The 24,900-nt window shown below is 30.9% G+C and overlaps 5 protein-coding genes across 10 annotated transcripts in view; 1 reads left to right on the forward strand and 4 right to left on the reverse strand.

The window, feature by feature from the left end:
* Positions 1 to 24,900, forward strand: part of LOC130672092 (transcription factor mef2A) — a 37,448-nt gene continuing 12,548 nt past the window's right edge. Inside the window, exons 1-6 of one of the 4 annotated variants that reach the window (XM_057476371.1) lie at positions 1 to 157; positions 21,053 to 21,256; positions 21,384 to 21,551; positions 21,650 to 22,123; positions 22,697 to 22,756; positions 22,879 to 22,906. In XM_057476371.1, coding sequence (XP_057332354.1) covers positions 22,715 to 22,756; positions 22,879 to 22,906 — 70 coding nt within the window. In that variant the 5' untranslated portion in view covers positions 1 to 157; positions 21,053 to 21,256; positions 21,384 to 21,551; positions 21,650 to 22,123; positions 22,697 to 22,714. Of the gene's footprint in view, positions 158 to 21,052; positions 21,257 to 21,383; positions 21,552 to 21,649; positions 22,124 to 22,696; positions 22,757 to 22,878; positions 22,907 to 23,936; positions 24,178 to 24,900 lie in introns of those variants that run through there. The other 3 variants (XM_057476372.1, XM_057476373.1, XM_057476374.1) reach the window with 3 other exon arrangements.
* LOC130671015 (uncharacterized) lies at positions 201 to 5,551 on the reverse strand. Its single transcript, XM_057474687.1, has 5 exons — positions 5,285 to 5,551; positions 3,610 to 5,067; positions 3,277 to 3,369; positions 2,716 to 3,210; positions 201 to 1,887 (listed from the first exon to the last, which is right to left on the reverse strand). Exons 1-5 carry the CDS (start codon positions 5,328 to 5,330, stop codon positions 308 to 310), a joined length of 3,672 nt encoding a protein of 1,223 aa, XP_057330670.1. The 5' UTR covers positions 5,331 to 5,551; the 3' UTR covers positions 201 to 307.
* Positions 6,156 to 10,429, reverse strand: LOC130671016 (balbiani ring protein 3-like). The gene is made up of 4 exons (XM_057474688.1): positions 10,351 to 10,429; positions 9,538 to 10,231; positions 7,506 to 7,744; positions 6,156 to 6,886 (listed from the first exon to the last, which is right to left on the reverse strand). Exons 1-4 carry the CDS (start codon positions 10,364 to 10,366, stop codon positions 6,156 to 6,158), a joined length of 1,680 nt encoding a protein of 559 aa, XP_057330671.1. The 5' UTR covers positions 10,367 to 10,429.
* On the reverse strand, positions 14,312 to 21,155 carry LOC130672108 (neuroglobin-like). Of its 2 annotated transcripts, none has more exons than XM_057476402.1 (4): positions 20,525 to 21,155; positions 19,489 to 20,388; positions 17,135 to 17,366; positions 14,312 to 15,573 (listed from the first exon to the last, which is right to left on the reverse strand). In XM_057476402.1, exons 2-4 carry the CDS (start codon positions 19,677 to 19,679, stop codon positions 15,433 to 15,435), a joined length of 564 nt encoding a protein of 187 aa, XP_057332385.1. In that variant the 5' UTR covers positions 19,680 to 20,388; positions 20,525 to 21,155; the 3' UTR covers positions 14,312 to 15,432. The 2 variants fall into 2 exon arrangements, with proteins under 2 accessions (XP_057332385.1, XP_057332386.1); XM_057476403.1 differs by having other exon boundaries at positions 19,489 to 20,402.
* The window catches only part of LOC130672097 (uncharacterized), a 99,827-nt gene continuing 98,495 nt past the window's right edge, over positions 23,569 to 24,900 (reverse strand). For both annotated transcript variants that reach the window (XR_008990623.1, XR_008990622.1), the window contains exon 11: positions 23,569 to 23,894. The gene's annotated coding sequence lies outside the window, so the exon portion shown is untranslated. The remainder of the gene's footprint in view (positions 23,895 to 24,900) is intronic.

The following is a 24,900-nucleotide window of genomic DNA, read 5'->3' on the forward strand; positions in this document are numbered from 1 at the left end:
GTTAATTGAATTAAAGTGACAGTTTCATTTAAATAAGTGATAAAATTTAAAAGTATATTCAGTTTTGTAATTTTTTCGATTAATTCGGTGTTCAATGAAGGCTGCAGCTGATTCCAGACTCAAACCTAAAAAGTTTTTAGACAAAAATCATCGTCCGGTAAATAAAATATATTTTTTTATCATTTTATTTTTATTCAGCGCACATATTTAGTACAGAATTATTTTTCTATTTATAAAAATTAATTGAATATCTAATTATTTAAAATTAAAAATTAAAGACTGCGGCAGACTTCGGTCTCATTACTAATTAATTATAATTGGTCCCATCATCGTGATGGTTGTCTACGTAATTGATTTCCTTCGGAATTTCATCAGCATGACTTTGATTACTTTTATCATCATGCCCGTTATCTACATGATCATCATTATCTTCATCATAATGATCATCATGACGGACATCACCAGAACTAACAGCAGCGCTTTCATTTCCACGAGCTCCTGTTGAATCCTCATTCAAATTATTCGGATCAGGACCAGGACCAACTATTGCTAAATCATTTCCATGCTCGTCTGCAGTTGTCTCTATTTCATTACCACCAGACTCATCTGAACCTTCTTCAACACTTGGCTTCAGTCCAGCTTCAGTTTCATCTCCACCGCTTTCACATCTCGCGTATTTAGAAAGAACACATTCTCTGGTGATTGTGTCGAAGTACAAACCCGCTGAGCAATTTTTAGCAAATGGGAATCCATCAACACATACACAGAATCTCGAGCAATCTTTATGCGGCAGCAAACAGGGTTTCCTTGATCCACATGATGAACAATTTCCAATACATTCGCCGTGATTTTCATCAGCAGAATCTTCTTCTGCAGCAGGTACTTCAATTTTTTCTTTATCATCTTCACTGTTTAGACTATTGCCTTCAATAGGATTTTTATCAGCATCTTCATTATCATTTTCATCTAAAAATTTTAATTTATTATCTTCATTGTTATCTAATTGATTATTTCCATCAGTATTCAGTTGATTAGCTCCAGCATGATCAAGTTTATTATAATTTTCTGTACCTAATTGATTATTTCCATTAGTATTCAATTGATTGGCTCCAGTCTGATCAAATTTATTGGACTTTTCTGTATCTAATTGATGATTTCCATCAGTATTCAGTTGATTAGCTCCAGCCTGATCAAATTTATGAGACTTTTTTGTATCTAATTGATTATTTCCATCAGTATTCAGTTGATTAGCTCCAGCCTGCTCAAATTTAATGAACTTCTCAGTATCTAATTGATTATTTCTATTAGTATTCAATTGATTAGCTGCATCGGCACCAACTTTATCATCTTCAGCAGCAGTATTTGATTTTGGGACTTCAACTCTACACTTGGCTTCTTCTGGATCCACGCAACAATTATGTTCAACACTAAAGTGAAGATTATCAGCACACGTCAGTAATTCCAGGCGGCCATTCTCCTTGCAACGGCAAAATTTATTACAATCCTGATGTGCAATTAAGGCCGTCTCAAAGTTACCATCTCTATCCATCGAACAATTGCCCAAACAACCGTCGAATTTATTTAGACAGTTAGCTTTTTTCGGACTGACGCACATGTTCAGCAATTCTGAGTAATGATTATTTCCGTTACATTTTCGGGTTAATTTATAGCCACCCATCATACACATGCAGTATTTGTCGCAATCGTCGTGAGGTAAATTGTGAGAAAAATATAATTTGTCGTTGAACGATGGGCATTTTCCTATACAGGTTCCTGTAGTTTTTATTCTGTTCAAAAAACTTCGGGTCTTCGGGAACATATCATTTGTAGCTTCATATTCTCTTGTCTGTTCCGCAGTTGCTCCCAAGATGGCGATCGACCAAATAACTGAAAGATAATTAAAGTAAAAATGATTAATTAATTAATTAATTAACAGCAGTAGAAATCTAAATACTGCAATTACTTACCGAAAAACCGCAACATTTTGAATTATCGAATAAAAGTTAACAGCAGAAACTAAAGTCAGCTTATGAATATTTCTTCACACGCATCTTCTTTTTATATGATAAGTTTTGCAATAAATATAATAAATAAATAGTATTGCTATTAAAAAAATTAACTAACTGGGGCTTAATTACCCTAAGTAAATTTAATTATGAATATACTTAACTTTTATCAGCTAAATTTTTCAATACATTTTTATTGACCAACGTCATATTCAATATAAAATTCGTTACCGAATTCAATTGTAATAAATTTTTAAATTAGACTATTTATTTTTCTTAATAATAAATTATTACTTATAAATAATAAAAAAATTTATAGCTGCCAGTAGGCGACAATTGATGGGTAAAAAAAAATTGAACACTTGCGCAAATTTCTATTATATAACAATTTTTAGATGTTAATTTTACGCAGAAAAAATTTATCAGCGCAAAAAATATTTCGCGTTATTTTTTTTAAATTAAAAATTTTTTTAGAGATAGAAAAAAATTTTTCTCACCGTCAGAAATTTTTTTTGCTCCAAGAAAATTTTTTTTTACCCTCAGAAAATTTTTATTTTCAATTCATAGTTCAAAAAATTTTTTTGGGCGAATAAAAAATTTCTAGGGTTTAGTAAAAATTTTTTGGGGGTAAGTTAAATTTTTTCGCGCCAAGAAATTTTTTTTTTTGAGTAGTATTACATCACATAGTTTTTAATTATTCATTTATTTTATTCGGTACAATTAACATTTGATTTATAATCACACGTTTGGGTTTTTTGGTTGAAAAATAAATCATCAGGACAATTAATAATTTCCGCATGACCGAAGTCACATACGCAGAATAGTGTGCAATTTCTGTGGGCAATATGGACAGTATGATCCAGTGAATTTTCTGCTGGGCATTTTTTTGTGCATCCTTTATTATTTTTACTGACACTACATTGATCGTAAGTGTCAATACACTTTTTCTGTTTCGCTGAAAAATATTTATTGCCCTTGCATTTTTTTTCCGCGAGAAACCCTAGAGTGCATTCGCAGTATTTCTGACAGTCCTCGTGGGCTAGTTTATTAAATTCAAATAATTTGCATTGTCTAGCGCAGTCAGACCCACTTTTTTTCAGCTGGAAATTTTTTTCTGCGCCGTCAACTTCATTGACATTCAAATTTTTTTCTTCAGGTTCAGAAAATTCAATTGCAATAGCGAATGTCATTAAAGTAATAATCACTATAATAATTATAATTTATAATTAATTTATTAGATAATTTAGAATAACTTTTTTTTATACTTTACCCAAAGATTTGAACATTTTTTGATTTATTTTAATTACAATGACAATTGGCGCGCAGTAAGTCACATACTGACGTTTAATCTTGACCATCAAAAGTTATCTAATCTAATATTATATTCTTTATAAAAATTATAAAAAACAAAAAACTTTATCTTTATCTTTATCTTATTAATTTAAAAAAAAACAAACAAAGATAATTTTTTTAAATAATTTTATTGCAATAATAAAAAATAAATAAAACAATTTTTAAAGCGAATAAACTATGGAATAGTTTTCAAAAAATTTCTATAATTTAAAAATTACAATTACTGTTTACTATTAATGTTCAATTGAACCGACATCAGTACAATTAGCGTTGAAAACAAAATCGCATACTTTGCTTGCATTATTAAAATGTAAATATAACGGGCAATGGAAAACAATTTTTTTGCCCCAGTTACATTTACAAAATTTTTTACAATTTTTGTGGGCTATGTGATCCGTATGATCAAGTGAGTTAGTAATTGGACAGTTTCCTAAACACCCTGCGACTTCTTGGTCTTCTTGTTCATCAACTTGCTCAGTGATTTCGTTGTCATGGTTGACGGTCTTTGATAACGTTCGTTGTGATGCGAAATATTTTAATTTATTTTCGATACGATTTGGTGAATTCGGACAGTCAACATTGAAAGGCCAATCACAAGTTTTGATTTTATTATTAAAGAACAATCCTGCAGGACAGTTCGTTGGTACTGCTTCACCCCAATTACACATACAGAATTTGGAACAATTTTTATTGGGTAGTAAGTCAGCGTGATCGAGTAGATTTAGTGATGGGCAGGTTCCTATGCACCCATTTTTATTAATTGGTGGAGTTGTTATTGAAGGTTCTGTCGTTGGAGAAGATGTTGAGGTCACTGTCGTTGAAGGTTCTGTCGTTGGAGGTGATGTCGTTGAAGGTTCTGTCGTTGGAGGTGATGTCGTTGAAGGTTCTGTCGTTGGAGGTGATGTCGTTGAAGGTTCTGTCGTTGGAGGTGATGTCGTTGCAGGTTCTGTCGTTGGAGAAGATGTTGAGGTCACTGTCGTTGAAGGTTCTGTCGTTGGAGGTGATGTCGTTGAAGGTTCTGTCGTTGGAGGTGATGTCGTTGAAGGTTCTGTCGTTGGAGGTGATGTCGTTGAAGGTTCTGTCGTTGGAGGTGATGTCGTTGAAGGTTCTGTCGTTGGAGGTGATGTCGTTGAAGGTTCTGTCGTTGGAGGTGATGTCGTTGAAGGTTCTGTCGTTGGAGGTGATGTCGTTGAAGGTTCTGTCGTTGGAGGTAATGTCGTTGAAGGTTCTGTCGTTGGAGGTGATGTCGTTGCAGGTTCTGTCGTTGGAGATGATGTTGAGGGTAATGTAGTTGAAGGTTCTGTCGTTGGAGGTGATGTCGTTGGAGGTGATGTCGTTGGAGATGATGTCGTTGGAGATGATGTTGGGGGTACTGTTGTTGGAGGTAATGTTGTTGAAGGCTCTATTGTAGGAGATGATGTTGATGGTATTGTTGAAGGTAATGTTGAAGAAGGTGACGTAGGAGCTAATGTAGTGTCTAAATGTACGTTTGTACAATCAACTAGTGATGGATCAACACATTTTTCCCAAAAATATGAGAAATATTTTCCATCTTCACATGAATATTCAATCGGCTCTCCCCAGATCGTACATTCGCAATATTTATCACAGTCTTCGTGTTCTAGTAAATGATCAAAATAATCATCACATTTTCCAATACATTTCGATGCATATGTTGTATCAAAAAATGCAACCACCAAAAATACCACTGCAATATAAAATTTCATTTAGATTTCACGTAAATAAAAAAAAACGATTGGTTGGTAATTCTATAAATAAAAGCTTTAACTATTTTTACTAGAAATTTCTTATTTCTGTGCGTTTTTTTTTCTACGTACAATTATAATTATAATCAGTCATTTATTACTAACAGTAAAAAAGCAATTCTAGATGATTTCCAAAGTAAATTTTCAAAAATGACTTACCCAATAATTTCATGCTGATTTTCCCGTCACTCGAATTTTTTTTCATCTCAAAAAAATGGCAGATACTTTGAACAAGCCACTAAATCATGTGTATAAAAAATATGACCACAGTGTTTTTATATATTAATTCCTAATCAAAAACTCGATAATAATCACCAAATCAGCCAATCAATTTAATGAAATTCATGTAAATTATGCGTCATTGTCATACGTAATTAACTATTTTAAAAACAAGCAAAGCTTAATTGCTTGTATTATCGGTCCACTTCAACTTTACCTCGTACTCTTATCATGTTATTACATCTCTTATTGTATATTGCAAGTTGAAAAAATCAAAAGATTATAATTATTATCTAATTTGAGAAATTTATTATCAAAAAATCTTACATAATCGCTAAATATAATCAATACCACGTTTAATTAACTAGACACAGAAAATAAATATTTCTTGAAGCAAAAAATTTTTATTTGCCCAAAAAATTTTTTTCCATTATGAATTAAAAATAATAATTTTTTTGAGCCAAGAAAAAATCTTTTGGGGCGAGAAATTTTTCCTAGTCCTAAAAAAATTTTTGTTTTCATTTCATAATACAAAATATTTATTTCTGTATCAATTTACTCTTCTAATATAGGGTAGAGGTACCATTTGTGGCCACTGCTCCATTTTTGGACATTGAATCCTTTATTTTAATTAATGAAAAAGTGTAAAATAAAATTTTCATTTTCCTAGTGGAATAGAAGTATCTTTAAACATATTTCAAAAATTGATTATGTTATTGGGTCTTTTCCAAATCATTTTATTTTAATTTTTCCAGTGTCCAAAACTGGCCCTAAAGTTACCAAAAACGCTCTTCTACCCTATTTTTAAAAATTAATAGCTAAATATAAGCCGACTTTTGCAATCAGCCTCAGCAGGAGTAACACACTCGTGAATATCCATTGAAAAATGGAAATTATAATTGCATTCCATTTCTGTGGGGTTACCACCAATGCAAATGCAGTATTTAGTACAGTCACCATGAGCTAGATACTCAAAATCTTCAGGATTTTTTGAACACGTGCCGATGCACGTGTGATGGGTATTGTCTGGTATCGATGAAGGAGTACTAGAAGTAGTCGTAGTTGCATCCGAAACGCAAACTGCTTCGTTAGGGGGATAACAAATCCCATGAGTGATACTGTATTTGAACCCATACGGGCAATCTTTGACTTGCGCGTTGCCATTCTCACATATACAAAATTTACGGCAATCAGCGTTGGGCAAAACGTGGACAGCTTGTGGCCAATTTTCGGCCGGACACTTTCCAATGCAGCCCATTCTTTTTTCCGCACACTTGGCAAATTTAGGCAACACACATCTTCGTAACTCAACTGACCAATGTTTGTTTCTCGGACACTTCTTTGTAAACAAATGGCCGAAAACGCATTTGCAAAATTTGTTACAATCCTCGTGAGGTAACATTGAAAAAAAAGTTCTTGAAGGCCATGAACATTTTCCGATGCACTTTGACGGATCCATTGGTTTTGTTTCATCAAATAAATTAAACTCTCGTAAACTCACACTTTCCATTGCTGACGCGCACGTCAACCCGAATATCAAAACTATAATTTGGAGATTAATTATAAATTATGCATTCAATAATTAATTTTAAAAAAATTTTGTATTAATACTTACTGAGAAACAACATTTTGTTTCAGTATCTGTCGTTCTTTTAACAAAACTACTGAGCGAATGTGTACTTAAAGTCTTTTATACTTAATACCGATCACTAAAAACTTAAAATTACAGATGTACTCTATTAGTTCAATGAGTCAGTAGGAATAAAGGAATAATAAAATTCATGATACGAAATCTAGTGTAAATATTAACAGACATAGAAGAACTTAAAAATGGTTTTAAAATATCAAATTACTTAATATTTATTTTTTTATTGATGATAATTTGATGATAGCAGATATCTTTAAAAAAATTTAATAAAAATTATATTATTAAACTTAAGTAATTAATTTTAATATTAAAAATAAATAACAACATAAATTTATATGTAGATAAATATTTCTATTTACTTATTTATTTATTTATTTATTTATTTGTAAAGAAAACGACAGATACAATAATTAACATAAAAATTTATTTAAAATTAGTAATCATAATCACTATGAGGACAATGTGCATAATATGGAAGATCACAGCGAGCCTGTTCCACATTAAAGTGCAAACCTTCTGGACAATTTTGTACTTCGGTATTTTTTGCACACCGACACAAGCAAAATTTATTGCAGTTCTCATGAGCCAGTAGACAAACTTTGTTAGGATCTTCACAAAAACACTCTCCTATGCAACCTCTAGAACTGTAGTCTTCTTCTTGACATTGAGCGTCTGTGGGATCCATGCAGTCAAACTTTTTCGACGAAAAATGGAGACCTTCGGGACATGATACTTCTATTGGTCTGCCCTGACTGCACTTGCAAAATTTAGAGCAAATTTTATGAGGCAAAACCGGAATGTAGGTGCCTCTGCAACTCCCGATGCAATCGGTCGATTTTCCTGATATTTTTGCGATTGAAAAGGCAACGGCTATCGCTACGATTGCTGTGAAATTTTTTAAATAATTACAGGAATAATTATTTAATTAATAAAAATCAAGTCATTTACTCACTTAGAAATTTGCACATTTTTCGGGCTCTTAAATATTTTGCGATGGTATAAAAATGACTAAAGACGTTATGAATTTTTAGTTTGCTTTATATAGCCAACTAATCGCTAGAATTAATCGATTAAATCATTAGCATGGACTTTACTTTTGGATATAAAAAAAAACTATTATATGTGGACTATCTAATTTATCTAATCATGTATCTGTTGCTACCTGTTTTACAATTTTAAGATTTATCTCGTTTGAGTGCTCATGTTGATATGATTAATTACTTTTTAACATATGTTGTAATATAAAAGAATCGGTAGAGTCACAATATTATTACAGTTGAATCCCATTAACTTGGACGGAAAAAAAATTCGTTTCTTATATTAACGCGGCGTTTTGAATAGATAACTGGGAACATTTGAAAAAATTATGTTAGAATAACAGTTTTGAAAAATAGCTTCAGGATTTTTTTTAATTTTTAGTTAAAAGTATGTCTGAAATTGTAAAACTTACTACTGGAAATTCTATTTAATAGAATTGTTACTTTTAAAGAATTTTTCAGTTTTCTATTCGAAGACTTGCGTTCCCTGGTAGAAATTTTTCGAACTTTTCTCTGAAAAACTCTGAAAGTCTTTAGAAATTTGAAAAAATCTTTAGAACTTTAGAACAGAGTTTTTCAGAGAAAATTCCAAAAAATTTCCACCAGGGTTACTGTGAGAAACTGTAATTTTTTGTTTTCCGTGCAGACAATTAGTCTACGGAGCGGAAATTTCTTGGAAATTCCGACTTATCGAATGCCCCTTTTCTTATAATTTTTAAAATTTTGCGAAATATTTCATCCAGAAAAAACAGATAAAATTTCAAAATTTCGAAACATCTTTGAAATGAAATTTGAATTTATTTTTGCTCTCTAAATACGTGAGAAATATTTGTTGTATAAAAAAAAAAATGAGGAATAGATAAAAATTTATATTTTATAAATGTAAAATATAGAAAATATATTTATCATCGATTTTAAAATTCGATATTGAATTATCTCTGTATTTGAAAGTCTTTCGATGCCGGAAGACCCAATCACGGCAATCTGTAGATCACAAGTTATCACATAAATAAAATGGTCTCCAAAGTTTATTTTTTATATTTTAAAGCGGGAATTATTGATATTTTGGGCTGAGAAAAAACAACTTTATCGTAGACTATTTCAAAACTCTTTTTATTGAATCATTTATTTGACAGAGTTAAAAATACAAAATAAAAAAAAAACTTGTGTTGTGAAATTTAATATTTTTAGTTTTTAAACCTCAATACTGTCAGATACAAGTATAATTTACTGACAATATATATATATATATATATATATATATATATATATATATATATATATATATATATATTTATATTACAAATGCATTCATTTTTTTAAAAATATCGTAGATAACAAAACTGGAGTACTAAGAAAAAATTAAAATAAAATCATTTAATTTTTATTACTAACAAAAAGGCACAATTTTATTAAAAAAAAAATCATTTATTTAATTAATCATTATTTTATAATATAGCGATCCATAGAATAATCAATAAAAAAGCTTTAAATAAAAAATCAATTACAAATAAGTAGCATTATAATCAGAATCGGCACAGCGAGCGATTTCCGGTTGGAGGCATTTTTTTTCTGGCCAACTAAATAATAACTCAGGAGGGCAGCTGTGAATAATTCTATCATAGCCTTGAATACACAAACAATATTTGTTACAATTTTTGTGGGGAAGTAAATAAATAACATCTGGCTGCATATTTGCTGGACACGTTCCTATACAGCTTTCAGAATTTACTTCCCGATGATCTTTCACTTCATTCGGTTGCAAGCAACTGCTCATTTCCGGTATGAAATTGGCTCCAGATTGACACTTCATTACAATGGGATTCCCAGAGTAACACAAGCAGAATTTGTCGGAGTCTAAATGAGGGAGGTAATTTATCGAGCTGTCGCATTTCCCAACACAAGATGATTGCGATTGACTGATCGCATCTACACCCTTATTCTGATTATTGTTTTTGATAAGAGATCTGTCTTCTTGACATTCAGCTTCCCAAGGATTCATGCAGACGTGATTTTCCGGTGAAAAATGTAGATCAGCTGGACATGACATCTCAGTAGGTCGTCCGTGATTGCAGACGCAAAATTTCGTACAAATTTTGTGTGGCAAATACGGAGTTTCACTATTTTTACAATTTCCGATGCATTCTGATATTTCTGATGACACTTTTGATAAAGTGATCAAAATTACGATCACCGAAATTACTAAAAAAAAAAATTAATTAATTTATAATAAATAGCGACGTTTTTTTTTAAACAAAACTACTTATCGCTATTGAATTTATTGAGATAGTAAATATATATTATGATTGTTTAGAACTTACTTAAATATTGACGCATTATGTGGGTCTTGAAATATTTAACACTATTAGAATTATTCTAATGATACCGCGGTCTTTTATCTGCCATTTATATAGAACACTAATCGCTAAAATATACTGATAAAATCATTTGGGGTAAACATTTATTAAATTAATATATAACAAGGAAGTGGGATATATTTTTGATTACCAAAAAACAATGATATGATAGTATTATCTAATTTATCTAATCATCAGTGTTTGTTTTTTATTTTTATTTCGATAGAATTCGAAGGCCTATTGACAGTGACTGTCCTATTTCAGTTTATCCAGATGTACAAATATTTTTAAATTCACGTAACGGTTTTCGATAGTTTGTATTTTTCTCTCATAAGTACACTGAGAGGAAAAAAATTAAATTCAAGTAAACATGTTTACTTGACTCATAATACTAAAAACAAAAAAAAATTTACAAGATCGAATTACTGATGAAAATTTGTGTACATGAGTTACGAATAATTTGACGACAAGTTGTCGACAGCTTTTAGCTTTTGTAACTTTTTACTACGAGTTAACTACAAGTTTCCCTGTTAAAATCAGCCTAAAGTAAAGACTTTTATAAAATATTTTATTTATTTTTCATTTTTTCTATTTCTTATTTAACAAAAAGTTCTTTTTATTTTTTTTCAAATTCATAATTCAAAAAAATTTTTTTGGAAGTTAATGATAATCATAAATTAGTAACAATGATAATCATGATAAGTTAGTGATAATCATAAATTATTTTATTAAGTACCAAACCCACCACTAGATGGCGAATTCTGTTCGCATGTACAACGGCTACCTGAATGCTTAAGTACTCTTCAAATCTCTGAATTTGGTATTATAAATTACGCACTATGTCTGTTTGAAAACGACTTTTTTCGTTTCAATTTCCATTTTCTTTTAACAAAAGGCCTGTTTGACCAATAATCGTATGTTGATTATATAAACTTCTCCTTCTTTCTTATCTCTCTATGCATATTCTTGCATGGAGGCTGTTTGCCTGACGTATATTGTCATTTACTTATTTCATTATTCATAATAAAGAAAGTCAAATGTAGATGAAGTAATTTATCTAAATATTAAAATAAAAAGCGCTTTTAACTAAGAATTTTTTCGAGTATGAATGAAGTGATCCATTATATTTGCTATGGCATAATACGTAACACCGTCGCTTATTCCTCGCGTTCTTGAGCCTTAACACTCACCAACGGTTTTTCATTTGCCCCAGCATTAGAGGATCCACTTACCTTTTGTGGATTTTGGCAGACTTGTGGTTCATGAGTAAATTAAGAATATTACATTCTTTGTTGTTTTTGGCAGCTATGTGAATAGGATAGTAAAATGTAGAGAAATAATTTGTTGGTGTTTCAGCGACAATGGCCCATTTTTAAAATCAGTATTTGCGCCATTGATAAGAAGGAGTTTGACCATTTCTTCATCAACATTTTCATAGTCTATATATATATAAAATATATAATTTATAATTAATGTAGTTGACATTAACACCGTGGCCCAATGAAAGCCTCACGATATTTAAATATTTTTTTTTAACTGACTCACATAATAAGTTGTAAGTCCTCATTACCTCGTTTATATCAACATGCAGGCACTTGGTCAATAATTTTTCTGATAACTCGAGGTGGCCCTTAACAATTAGATTAATAAGCAGCTTCTGGTAATTTCGATCCGTGATCGAACATTTGCATTTTTTCTTCCATCTTTGTAAAAAAAAAAAAAAAAATCATGTCGCTGTTTAGTTAGACATAAAGTAATTAATCACACCCGAAAATTCATAGGTGACCTTGTGATATCTATAAAATGGTAATTTTCGGGCTGGTTTTGGATCTAAATAAGGCACCAAAATGTTGACAAAACAATAAGAAATTTGTCATAAAAAAAAACATCTGCTTAGACTTGAGATAAACGACGGCAAAAAATAAATTTTAAATGATTTATTTGAACGATGTGTCAATTGAATGGTCAGCATAAATTTTCTATGACTTCTAGGATCAATGCCTGTAGGTCTAAATAAGCCAAATTTTTTCAGGTAAATAATCTGAAAAAATTTGGCTGTGAGAATAGTATATTGTACAACTAGTGCGGTAAGTTTACTTGTTGCACTCAAATTTACTTGTCGCACGCAGATAATCGTTTAACGCACACAAATGTCGTGGAAACAGTTGAATGGGCAAACAGCTATTTGGCGAACAAAAGAGCGTGCGCCAAGATAGCACTTATATTGCATTAATGATAAAAAAAATAAATTGTTCTTGGCTTTTTAAGAAAACTGTATGACATCTTAAAGTTGTCCTTTGCTACTTGGGAATAAAAGTACGATCGCATGTTTTTTGCCACCAATTTAAAATTGATAAAAAGCCGCGGGTTTTTAGTAGATCGCACACTGCCATCTTCTGTTTCATATTAGAACTTTATCCTCATCTTCATTGATGGTAAGAGTTTCATTCAAAATTTTCGTCTTCGGGCATATGATTTTATCAGAGTACGATAAAATAAAAATCATTGATAAGAAAGAGCTGATTCCATGAAATGAATAAAATTTAAAATTCAAAAGTTTCAATATTTTAAATTATTAAATTGAAACTACAAAACGAATTAAAAATGAGATCACTGAGTTGACATCAAAAACAAATAATTTGAAAAAAAATATAAAAAGTATCAAAGTTTCGTTATCTTTTACACAGAAACTTTTTATAAAAATAATTTTTCAGTGGTTAATATTTAAAGCCTGAGATGTATAATTTTGCAAGTACTCTTACCTTATTAGTGTCAAAGGCACTCGACCTAAAAAGCTCGAATGCCAGGTCGTTCCCGCCTGTAACCATCACTAATGGTACATAGACTAAATAGAAAAGAAAAAAAATAATAATAAAAATAACACAAACAAGAAGGTCAAAGATGAGACAAAAAGCGTGTCGTAATTTTTACACTGTAAAAAATCAGGAGTAAATTCGGAGTGATTACGGATTTTATTTAAATTCTACATGATACTGAAGTTAGCTGACGTCTAATAATTTTTTGGATTTTTTTTTAAACAATTAATTATAAAGAAAAAATATTTGAAAAAAATGCACCTACAGTTTTTAAAATTTTCTACATGTGCATATTTTTAGTTTCATTTTTTTGTAATTGATCTGTTGAAAAAAAAATTCAAAAATTGTTAATTGTCTGCTAACTTCAGGATCATGATACTGAAGATAGCCGACGTTTAATAATTTTTGGATTTTTTTTTAACAATAAATTATAAAAAAAAAAACATTTGAAAAAATTGCACGGGGAGAATTATCTAATAATTTTTGCTCGTTAATTGTGAGTAAAACTGGGCCTGGATGAATAATTACTCTTCCGTTTCAAGATAGTGTTCAATTATGGGGTAAAAAAACCCAATTTCGAGTAATTTTTAGATAAAAAAGAGTAAAAAATACAACAATAGGCAGCAGTTTTCATTTTTTCCGTTTTTATTTTGTTTTTGGCCCAGGTTTACTCTAAATTGTAGGGTAAATTTTATCAAAAAATTATCTCCGTGTAGTTTTTAAAATTTTCTACATGTGCATATTTTTAGTTTCCCTTTTTTTTTGTAGTTGATTTGTTGAAAAAAAAATTCAAAAATCGGTAATTGTTTGTTAGCTTCAGGATCATAATTTTTAGAAAAAATCACTCCGCATATGGAGTAAATTGGGAGTGTATTTTCATCGGAGTCATTTGAATTTTGTTTGAATTTGTATTCACTTCGATTCGAAGTTTAAATATTAAAATAAACTTCCCTTCGAAGTAAATTTCACTCCGAGGGGATTAAATAAATAAAAAGTCATCCACTCCGGATTTAATCCGCGGTCTCTCCCCAAATTTTTTACAGTGCAGCAAAAAATGAAACTGTAATAGAAAAATGAGACATATCATGAATACAATTATAGTAAACATCGGGCAATTATTATTATATTACAATCCAGAACACAGGATGTACATTTCATATTTATATTTTTTAAATATATTGTGTACATAGATTTATTTATTGTATGTTTTATTTATAATTTTTTGGTTTCTTGAAGACTTTCGGTAAAACACTTTTATTTTGTACCTCCATTTCATGTTTCTGAGTATATTTACGAAGATACTATATATGTTTGTATATTATTTCTTTAGTTTTATTCATACATCAATTAGAGAAGTCAACATGTCATGTTCATCCCCGATTACCGTTTATTCAATCGGAAGCCTCTTATTATTTTAATTCAAATTACGCATGAGTAAAAAAAAATTTATTTTTCTCAAAATAACTCGGATGAACGTGACAGGAAAATTATCTGAATAAAATATATGCGTCGTCATCAATAATCAAGGAACACACACGTGTTTTTTTTTTTTTTCTTTTTAGGTAAAAGACCCCATTATAAATTGACATTGTAGCGAGGGGATAAAACCGCCGCTTGTCTTTAATTTTTAAATACTTGTTCCATTTATTACTAACGTAATAATAAATGGTAATTATTAATCAATAATAATTATTAAATATTACATAATTCGGTTTTATCATTTACTTAATCATGTCATTCATATTAATTATAAAATTATACAGAAAGTAAATGAAACTCAAATATTCATCCGCTCGCACATCCACGCACGCGCAAATATACATATATATTTACCTATTTTATTTCACTTTTGTAATAAGTATGTAATTATTAGTTTTCAACACACCCGAGCGTGCAGACGATTCATCGATTCAAAGTTCCCTTTTTTTTTTTTTCTATATCCATATATTTATTTTTCTTCTTTTCCTCCTCTTTGTATCTCTGCCCAAACATTCTCGAGTATTTATACGAGGAATCGACCGTAAAAATAGTTAATACAGGTAATAATATACGGAATTGACTAGAATGTATCCGCGCAGCGATCGAGTAAGTCTCAGTCATAAATTTGGACCATTTTATTGTGTAATTGTTTTTTTTTAAAATACGCCGCACTATTTTGTGTTGAAATGCTCCAATAAAATGTAGAAAAAAATCAACATTTGGCAACGTAATATATATATTTATATATATTTTACTTCTGGGCTTTGTCAAACCCTTCGATCAGCGTCTCTATTATAAACTTTATCGTAAGTTTATATATAGTCTCCACATTATCCGTATAGCGATCCTCGAGAGTGCGTTTAACAGCCTCCAAAAACGGTGTTTCTATTTTCTGTAACATATTAATGCGAGTAAATCCACTATCATCCCTTTATAATATGACATATTAAATTTTTTTATAGCCTTATATTTTATAGCTGTCGATTTATGGATAAATATTATAGCAAGTTTGACGTGAATGAATAATATATGGGAGTATATATCGTGCGGGATGAAGGAAAACGTTATGGCTTAGACCTCAAGTCGGCTAACACACACTAGCATACATAGATAATGTATATGTACTTGTACGTGTGTGTAAAAGTATGTATAAATATATCTTTATAGTATTTTCATATATAAGCTGTCTTTTACGCCCTCTTTGTCTAATAAAAGGACAATAGGACCAATAGACAAGCTCACCCTTCGCTTCTCCCATTTCTGCAGGGATGTCGCGAGCGAGAACATGAGCGACGTTAACCGCTGGAGAGAATCAAATCAAAGAGCCTTTTGTAATATATATATATATATGTTGGATTGAGGAAGAATATAATATGATTAAACAACATACCGCCATAACATTGTTATCATTAACGTATTTGAAATTTATTTTTGGTATTTATGTTAATGGTTCATGAGTTAAGTAGGGTGCGAACAGTTTGAACTTACGAATTATTCGTATGGAATTGAATTTAATAAGCAGAACTTCAAATTGAATTATTTGTGTTTTTGAATTATTCGTACACGGGAAATGGAGATAGAAAATGGACGAATTTTTATTATGATGTGGACCAAACTTTGAATAGGAAGTTGAGCCAAAAAATTATTATGCTGCACTAGAAAAATTTATTGGTAAATTGTGATGTAAATTAATTGTCGAAGGTAGAATTATATGTATAGAAGAGAACAAAAAATTTTTAGAGGCTCACAAAAATACACAGAGAACAATTTATTTGAACCAAATTATATTTGTTTCAGGCAAATAAATCCCATATTTGAATGGTCAATCAGTATCTGTTTGAGACAAAGATATGGTTCATTTGAATGAAATAATATTTTGTTTATAGTTAACAAATCTGTATTTGAATGGTGGCACTGTACCGCCATTTGTTAGCTACAAACAAATATAAATTTGAATGAAATAAATGATTTTATTTGGCTCAAATAAATTGTTCTCTCAGTGTAATTATAGAACAGGATGATAAGTTTTTGGTGACTTCCTGTTTCAAGTTTGGTCGACAGCATACCAAAAATTCGTACGTTTTTTATCTCAATTTTGCTCGGGGTGTTTTCGAGTCAAAATTAACGACTACTTCAAAAATTTTCTTTTGAAGCACAGAATTTTTATATTTTTTCCAAAAATCCAAATTTTTGCCAGAGGTAATTAAAACTCAGACGAATGAAAGTACAACAAAACAATTACTTGTGGTAATTTTAAAAAACTAAGCTCTATTAAATAAAATTTGAATATTTGAAAGCTGATCAAAACCCGCGGATTTTAATCGAATTTGAAAATTTACGAATAATTCTATTAGAATCGAAGACAATTCGCATACCCCTAGAGTCTAGATAAACTTTTGAATAAAATTAAATATGTAGCGTAATTATGTATCTGGTAATGTAATATTAGTTACCCAAAAATACTGTTTGTTGAATCCCGGTATTTTGGTATGAGATGCGCCGACTTGATGCAGATATGTTAAGAAGGCATCCATATCATCCAGACTTTTAATACTTTCATCTAAAGTTTCCATAACTGTATTTGCATGTTCCGCGAGTTCCATGCTCTCAGTTTGCTGTTCTCTTGTTTTAAGTTCTCGAAATTTGGTAAATAGATTAAGGAGCTCGGTGTTGTCTTCAAAGAGCCTGTAAAATATATCAGTTATCGATATGTAAAAAATAAAATATCAAAAAGAAAAATAAGAAAAAAAAGAAGCAATTTACAGAACACAGTATTTGAATAAAGACTTTTAAATCCACTTGACACGTGAACCGTGATTCATATATACATGCATGATTGAAGCAACTAGTACTACAGCACACATATGTATGGTAAAACGAGGGCAAAGGGCATGTACACACAGAAAGGCTTATTGATTCGCCAAGCAGGTTGACCGCTGGACCGAGAAACGTATCACCTTTTGTAACGGCGCTTCGTAACGCGTGAATACCGACATGTATTAAATCCACTTGTTTTATTTAAAGCTTTCTTAGCTAAATTACAGACGATTGCCGAATGTAAATAAAACTGATCGACGGATAAATCAACATTTGGCAAAATAATTTATAATTGAGATATAAATAGACCTGACTTTATAAACCAAACACTAAATGCTGAAATAATTTTTGATGTGTATATTCAGGCGAGGGTTGATGCCTATAAGGAAGATCCATCAAGTGTTATCAAGAGATTATATGAAAAATTTAATATATTAAATAAATGAAGGTTATAAGCCGATCTCGAGGAGGGAAAATGATTAAACGATTAGTTGCTATCCAGGAACATTAACATTACCACCGCCTCCAGACATCTCTACTTCAATTTCACGCTGAGTTTATCTCGCGAAATTTAATTATGTTTCCGTTTTTCTCATCTTCAGATATTGTTTATTTATAATATCATGTTTGATATATTATTTATAGATGATACCGAGTATTTTTTATCATTTCGCCCGACAAATATAACGAAGAATCTCTCTCTCTATATATATAGGGGAAGGGAGGCAAAAGGGGGTAGGGTAGGCAAAACGGGGTACCCCCAAAATTTTATAAAAAAAAATTTTATATTTTAAATGGTTTTTAAACATTCCAAAATCACTTCTGTAAATTTCATTGAGCGTTACTTTGAATTTTTTTTGGTAAACTTTTTCAAAAATCAATTGTCAGTTTAAAAATATTAATGACGTTTGTTTTATGATAAAAACTATTAAAAATTTTTTTTCTTCTTTTGTAGCCAATAAACATGTAAAATATAATTTTTCTTCATGTAAATTACTTACAAAAAAATTAAACTTAATCAAATGCGTTTAAAATCCAGAATTTTTTTTTTTATACCTTTTTTAGGGGGTACCCCACTTTGCCCGCAGAAATGAAAAATTTTTTTTTTCAACGGTAACTGAAAATTTCTTCAATTTACTTCGAATATCATTAAAAAAAAAAAGATTTAGCGTATTTGTGTCCTCGAAAACTTGGTATTTCTTTAAGTACCCCCTTTTGCCCCTCCCTCCCCTATAAATAAACATATACATGCAAAAAAAAAAATTTTTGCAAAAAAATCTCCACTCGCCCCAGGAAAATTTTATGATACTGCAATTAGCCGACGCCTAATAATTTTTGAATTTTTTTTAAAACGACAAATTTTAAAATAAAAAATATTTTGAAAAAATGCACACGTAGTTTTTTGAATTTTCTACATGTGCATATTTTTAGTTTTTTTTTTTTAATTAAACTTAAAAAAGAAATAAAAAATTGTTAACTGTCGGCTAACTTCCGGGTCATAAAATTTTTTTCGCGCCAAGAAATTCAATTTTTTTCGTTTCTGTTTTTAATCTGTCGTATATTTGTGGCTAATAGTTTAATAACAAATCCATTAAACGTTATTTGGAGTTATTTTCTCGTAGGAACTTGACGTCAAAGGGACGAGGATCGTATATACGCATTATGGGGTGTAGTGTGTCTCAGTGGGAAGGTTTTATCACTTTACTTCTCTACCAACATGTTGAGATTAATTTCCGGTGAAGCTCATTGATCATTGACGCAGAGAAATGTGTTTAAAATTGATATCGTCTGTCGAGCTGGTTAGTTTTTTTTTCTTTAACAAGTCGATAGTTTTAAAGTCTCTTTTGTTAATAAAAATACTCTATACATACACATATCTACATATGTACACAGGGATGTAGGGATGTGTAGAATGAATAAACAGTACAGCGGAATTGATAAAACCACACGATATATTTAAATTTAAACGAGGGTATAAAGGACGGCTTACTTGACAAACATATAAACTCCAGTTGGTTCCATAGCTCGTGCAACGGCTTTCCAACTTGCGATAATGGTAAATTTTTGTCTCGCTGTTAATGGTAATCGCGGATCTGTCGCTGCTGGAGGTGGCGGTGATTCTCTTCCACCTTGACTAGGCTGCGTCGTCGATGACGCCAATTTGCTAAGATCGCACCCCATTGTTTTTAAAATATTTAAATCCAGTCACTGACACTTTACACTTTACCTAATTTTTATCTACGCCACCTACGCGACACATAAATTTATATCTCTATCCATCTTTATCACCAATTTTAAAATAAACATCAGTCTCTCCTCCCTTTTAAAGCTCCTCGACTCTGCTACCAAGACAATTATTTAAAAAAAAACGCGGCAATCTATAAATTAAATAACAAAAATAAACTATAAAATAAAATATCCAGGTTCTATTTGAAAAAAAACATGAAAAAAAATTTATCGAGCTTAAAAAAAGTTCAATCGAGCTTTTATTCTTTATACTAAAACTCCAGCATTACTTTATTTATTATCTTCAACTTATCCCGCGCTTCAAAGATTCTTCCATCCTCATCCCGCCAATTTTATTCATATTTTTTTTACGCCGCGTCGTATTTTTATTATAAATTTTCTTGTTTTTAAAAATTAGCAGCTGAGAAAAATCCGACAGAACACTCACTCACAGGCGGCAATAGCCAGGTTATTTTTACTGATGACAGGTATAACCGAGCTTGCAATTGCAATAACAACAACAATAATAACAACAACAACAACACAATGCTGGGGATCACACTCCAATAAAGGCTGTGACCTACTACCGTTAACTCTGTTTCCAGAATCAGACTCATTGCATTTATTTACCTACGAGCCTCTCAGAGCTTTTCTCATTCCGCAACTGCAACAAAAAATCTAATAATAAAACTTTACACTTGACATCATACACTACCTCATACTTTATATATATATTACATTGCATCCATTTTATTATTAATATCAACATCAGCATTATTATTATATTTATTATTCCTCACCTTTCAGGTGCCTCGCAAGCTCCAGCCTTGGATTATTCTCTTGTCTCATCGATGCTAATATTATCATCCGACTATTTTACTTTTTTTTTATTACAATCAATCAAGTAGACATTAGTTATTATAAAAAAAAATATCAATCGATATTTTCTTGTATCTTCCTCTCAAATCTGACACGCAAATGATAGACATGATAATAATAGGGCAGTATCGTACAACAGCAGACGTTTATTTGCAAAAATTTTTTTATATATATCTATACATATATGTATATATATATATATTTATTTGAATAGATACGAATAAACCACAGAATGAAAGTAAAATAGAGATGAGAGCAGAGCTTTTCAGATCAGACACAACGTCGCGTCAATAAAACGTTACTTTTTTGTTGGTTTATAGCGTCGTTAAAAAACTTGATGATTTCTTGTTATTGCTGGAGTCGCAAGCTTACGTTGCTCCGAATTTAAAATTTTTTAAATTATTATTAGTAGAATTGTTATTATTATTAATAAGTTGTAATGTTTACAGATGCAGTTAAATGTATGGAGATAGATATATATAGATATATGGATATTACATAATCACCCTCGAAAACTGGAGATAAAATTGGTCAAGGGTGAAAACTCGAATGATGTTGCCTGCAGCCCAGACGAGCCGAGACTAAGGCCATATCGTAATAAACCCTCGAACGCGCGCTTGCGCCCCAATTCCGGATTCTGCTAGTCTGATGATGTGAGTTAGTTTCGATGCTTTTTATCCACATAGTTGATACATATATATAGATATATATATATACTATCATTATTATTGTTATTATCTTGTGTATTAAATTTTAAAAAGCTATATCTATTTTACACAGGTATTATTATTAATCGTCTTCGCCTTACAGCCGCATTACGCGGCGAGCTACGAGGGATTTATTTTTTATTGAATTAATAACTACGGACAAAATTACTTTTGTTCTTTATATATTTTATCGAGGGTTAATTATTTATCCAAATGCTAGAGGAGAATAAGAAATTTTATGGTACATCGATTTTTTATAAATAATTTTGTTGTCAAGTGATTTTGGGGGATGAATTTTAGAGGAGAATATTAAAAGTAAAAAAAAAAATTTTTGTATAGGTGTAGGTGAAGGTATAGGTATAAATGCTGGTGTATTCTTTAAAGATCGAGAAGTAGGGAGGGATGTTGAAAATAAGTATATGGCTGAAGGCGTTCTGTGGCAGATTTTGTTCAGAGCAGTTTCGTTCACGAACCGCGAAACAGCCGGCTATTTCTTCATCATCCCCGGAGCTAGTTTTTTAACACGCCGTTCTGCTAGAAATTCCGTTCTAATGTGAATCGTCGCGAATATCTTTTCCGGTTTGTTATTTTTTTTCTTATTATTATTATTCTCCTCTACGCTTGTTATTATAACTTTATATTTTTTTCCCATTACATTTTGTTCGCTTTGCATTTATCATAATCTGTCTTGTCTCCACGGTTTACTGCCTGGTAAATTACCTCTGTTAGAAGATTTTTCACTTGTATAATAACGATCATTATACTCGATTAACGGGGATCCGAAGACTCAAGTGGTCTAGCATTCAGCCCAAGGTATTTATAAAAAATTTATTTAAAATATTAAACTTTGTTCAAAGCAAATTAATACAGTCTTGCCATCTGGCGAAAGCTCGAGGGATACTTTGAGAGCAATATCCTCGATCCCGAAAACTTAAACTGAGATAAAATAAAAAATAAATAAGCAAATAAATATGGATGATATAAACCACAGGTTTTAAAAATATAAGTTTTATTTTTTGCGAGTCGGCGAATTTCTAGGCCCTATCGAGACCAAGTCAGGCAGAGCTAACTAAATATTTAGCAACATAAAGCCATAGGTTTCAGGAGCACAGACATATAATTAGAGTCCAAGGCATCTCGTGAGAAAATGCTCCAACGCACAATGATTGTAGATCACGAAATATCTTGTTCTCTCTCCTCTCCCTCTCGCTCTTACCCCCATTCTCTCTTTTTATTTATGCATGCTACTTCTTTGTTAATATTACACTGATGGCTATAAAGATACTTTGGTTAGCAATCCGGTGGCATTCACTCCTCGGTTTCATCAATATTTTCTTCTATTTTTAGAATTAAATAATTATTATTATTTTTTATTTATTTTCACAGATCGGGGATTGCGACAGCATGAAGACAAAGAACGTGAATCGAAACTCATTCAAGCATCAGGTAAGAGAGTATCGAACAGCGTAATTAAAATTCTGTTCTATATCCAGTACACCTGTTTGTTCTTTAAGGCAACCCTTCTTTTCAACGGGGAATAAAACACACCCGTTCTTTTTATGTTTCAGAGAATATCTTCACAGTCGTTGCCTCAAGGTACGCACTAAATATTATTTTTAAATTTAAAATCTTAATTTAATTAGTACACAAAAAAAGGATTTTTTTATGCGAAAAAAATTACTTAGGGCGAGAAATTTTTTCTAATTCCCTGAAAATTTTATTTCTGGCGCCAAAAATTTATTTTTTTCTGCATACACTGAAATAAAAAATTATGCTATCGGAAAATTTCAATCAAATTTATTTTTAGCGCGAAAATTCAAAAATTTTACAAAAAATCATTTTCTCAATCGAAGAAATTTAAGTTTAGCTAAAATTTTACTGATCTTTTTTTGAGTGTAAATAAATTTAAATTTTTTCCCGCCAAAAAAATTATTCATCTCAGTCTAAATCAATAACGTATTAATTTTTATTGATTAATTATCGCGTAATTACCCGCGAAAAATTTTGTTTCTTACAAATTTCTATACCAAGCCCACAGTAAATATAATTTCCACCAGATTACTGATATAAATTTCTCATGTTACATATGTCCTTATAATCCCGGAGTTAACTTAGCCAGTGAACTGGATCACGAACTACTCAAATAGTTCTCAGTGTTTAGATTACACGGACTGAGCTACAGATTACAGTATAAAGGTTTAGATCGGAAACTCCATTCTCTCTTTTTTTTTATTGTGCGGTATTGTATGTACACATATATATCCATAAACATATGCATATTCATATTCATATTCATATAGATGTAGGCATAGATATACACAAATAGGTAGACATAGATGTAATAGAGCCAGGGTGTGTGTATTCTACAGACCATGTATAGCTCAGCTCATGTCCTGAGAGTGGGACGAGTCAACACTCTCGATCCTTTTTCTCAACTTTACTCCATCATCATGTCTTCGTATGTTGGTTGAGTCTTTCTTTCTCTTCAGTACTTCACTTACTCCTTCTCTTCCACCTGGCATTTTGTAGGCATCCGGATAACCTGTTCGATGCTCAGCGTCAGTCGCGGGAACGCCGGATTTACCTGCGATACATTCAGACCTATCCCTTTATTACTACATCAATACCTTTTATTTATTATTATTATTATTATTATTATTAGTAACCATTGTCTAATTTTTTAATCGCCCATGACCACAGCAAGTGAACTAATTAATTAAGTGGTCGGTTTAATTTCAATTAATGACAATGATTTATTTTAAATAATCGGCGGTAATTAATAAAAATTAGTGTCGGTGGTGAAGTATAAATTATATAGAACAATAATTAAGTGAGTCATTGATTAAAGGATTGAAAAAAAAAATCAGGTAAGACTGAATTTTGAAAAATTTCAAAAAATTATAGATGATTACTTTTTTTTACCTGAAGTAAAAAATGATTGAATGTTAGAACAGATGATTAATTAACAGAGTAAACTATTTTTTCTAAACAGAAACGGTGTTGAGAGAAAGACATATGACGTGAATCAGCGCTCATATTTATAATTTGAAAGTATTGATACATGTGTGATGTATTCGTTTCAAGAGTGAAAACGTTACAAGTTTATTTCTTTAAAGAAACAGGTTTTAAAAATTAAGTAAAAAAATACTACTACGATATCGTTAAATAAACAAGACACCGGATTTCTATTTATCGAAATTTTTTAAATTTTAAAATAATTAAATACAAGTTCATTATAAATTTTAATTATAATTAAACGTTGAGATAAGATTCTGTTGTAAATGTTTGCAACAAGTATTGGTTAAAAAATATATCATGCAGTAGTTATAGTGATGGTAATTAGGGTAAGAACAAGACTGGTTTTTCTATTCACTTGGCGTGATCCTGCGCTGGTTGCGTTTAGTTCATTGCTCTGTGCATGATCCACACGCGTATGTAAGTACGTACGTCCCTTCAAACATATATAAATATATATATACATATATATGTACGTACATACAAGATTCTCTTTACTTCTCAAGGTGACTTTTGCCAGTAATGGCGATTGTGACGCCCGCGATGGTAATACACTGGAAGTACTTAAAACTCGG

Source organism: Microplitis mediator, chromosome 7, assembly GCF_029852145.1.
Source record: "Microplitis mediator isolate UGA2020A chromosome 7, iyMicMedi2.1, whole genome shotgun sequence".
Classification (NCBI taxonomy): domain Eukaryota; kingdom Metazoa; phylum Arthropoda; class Insecta; order Hymenoptera; family Braconidae; genus Microplitis; species Microplitis mediator.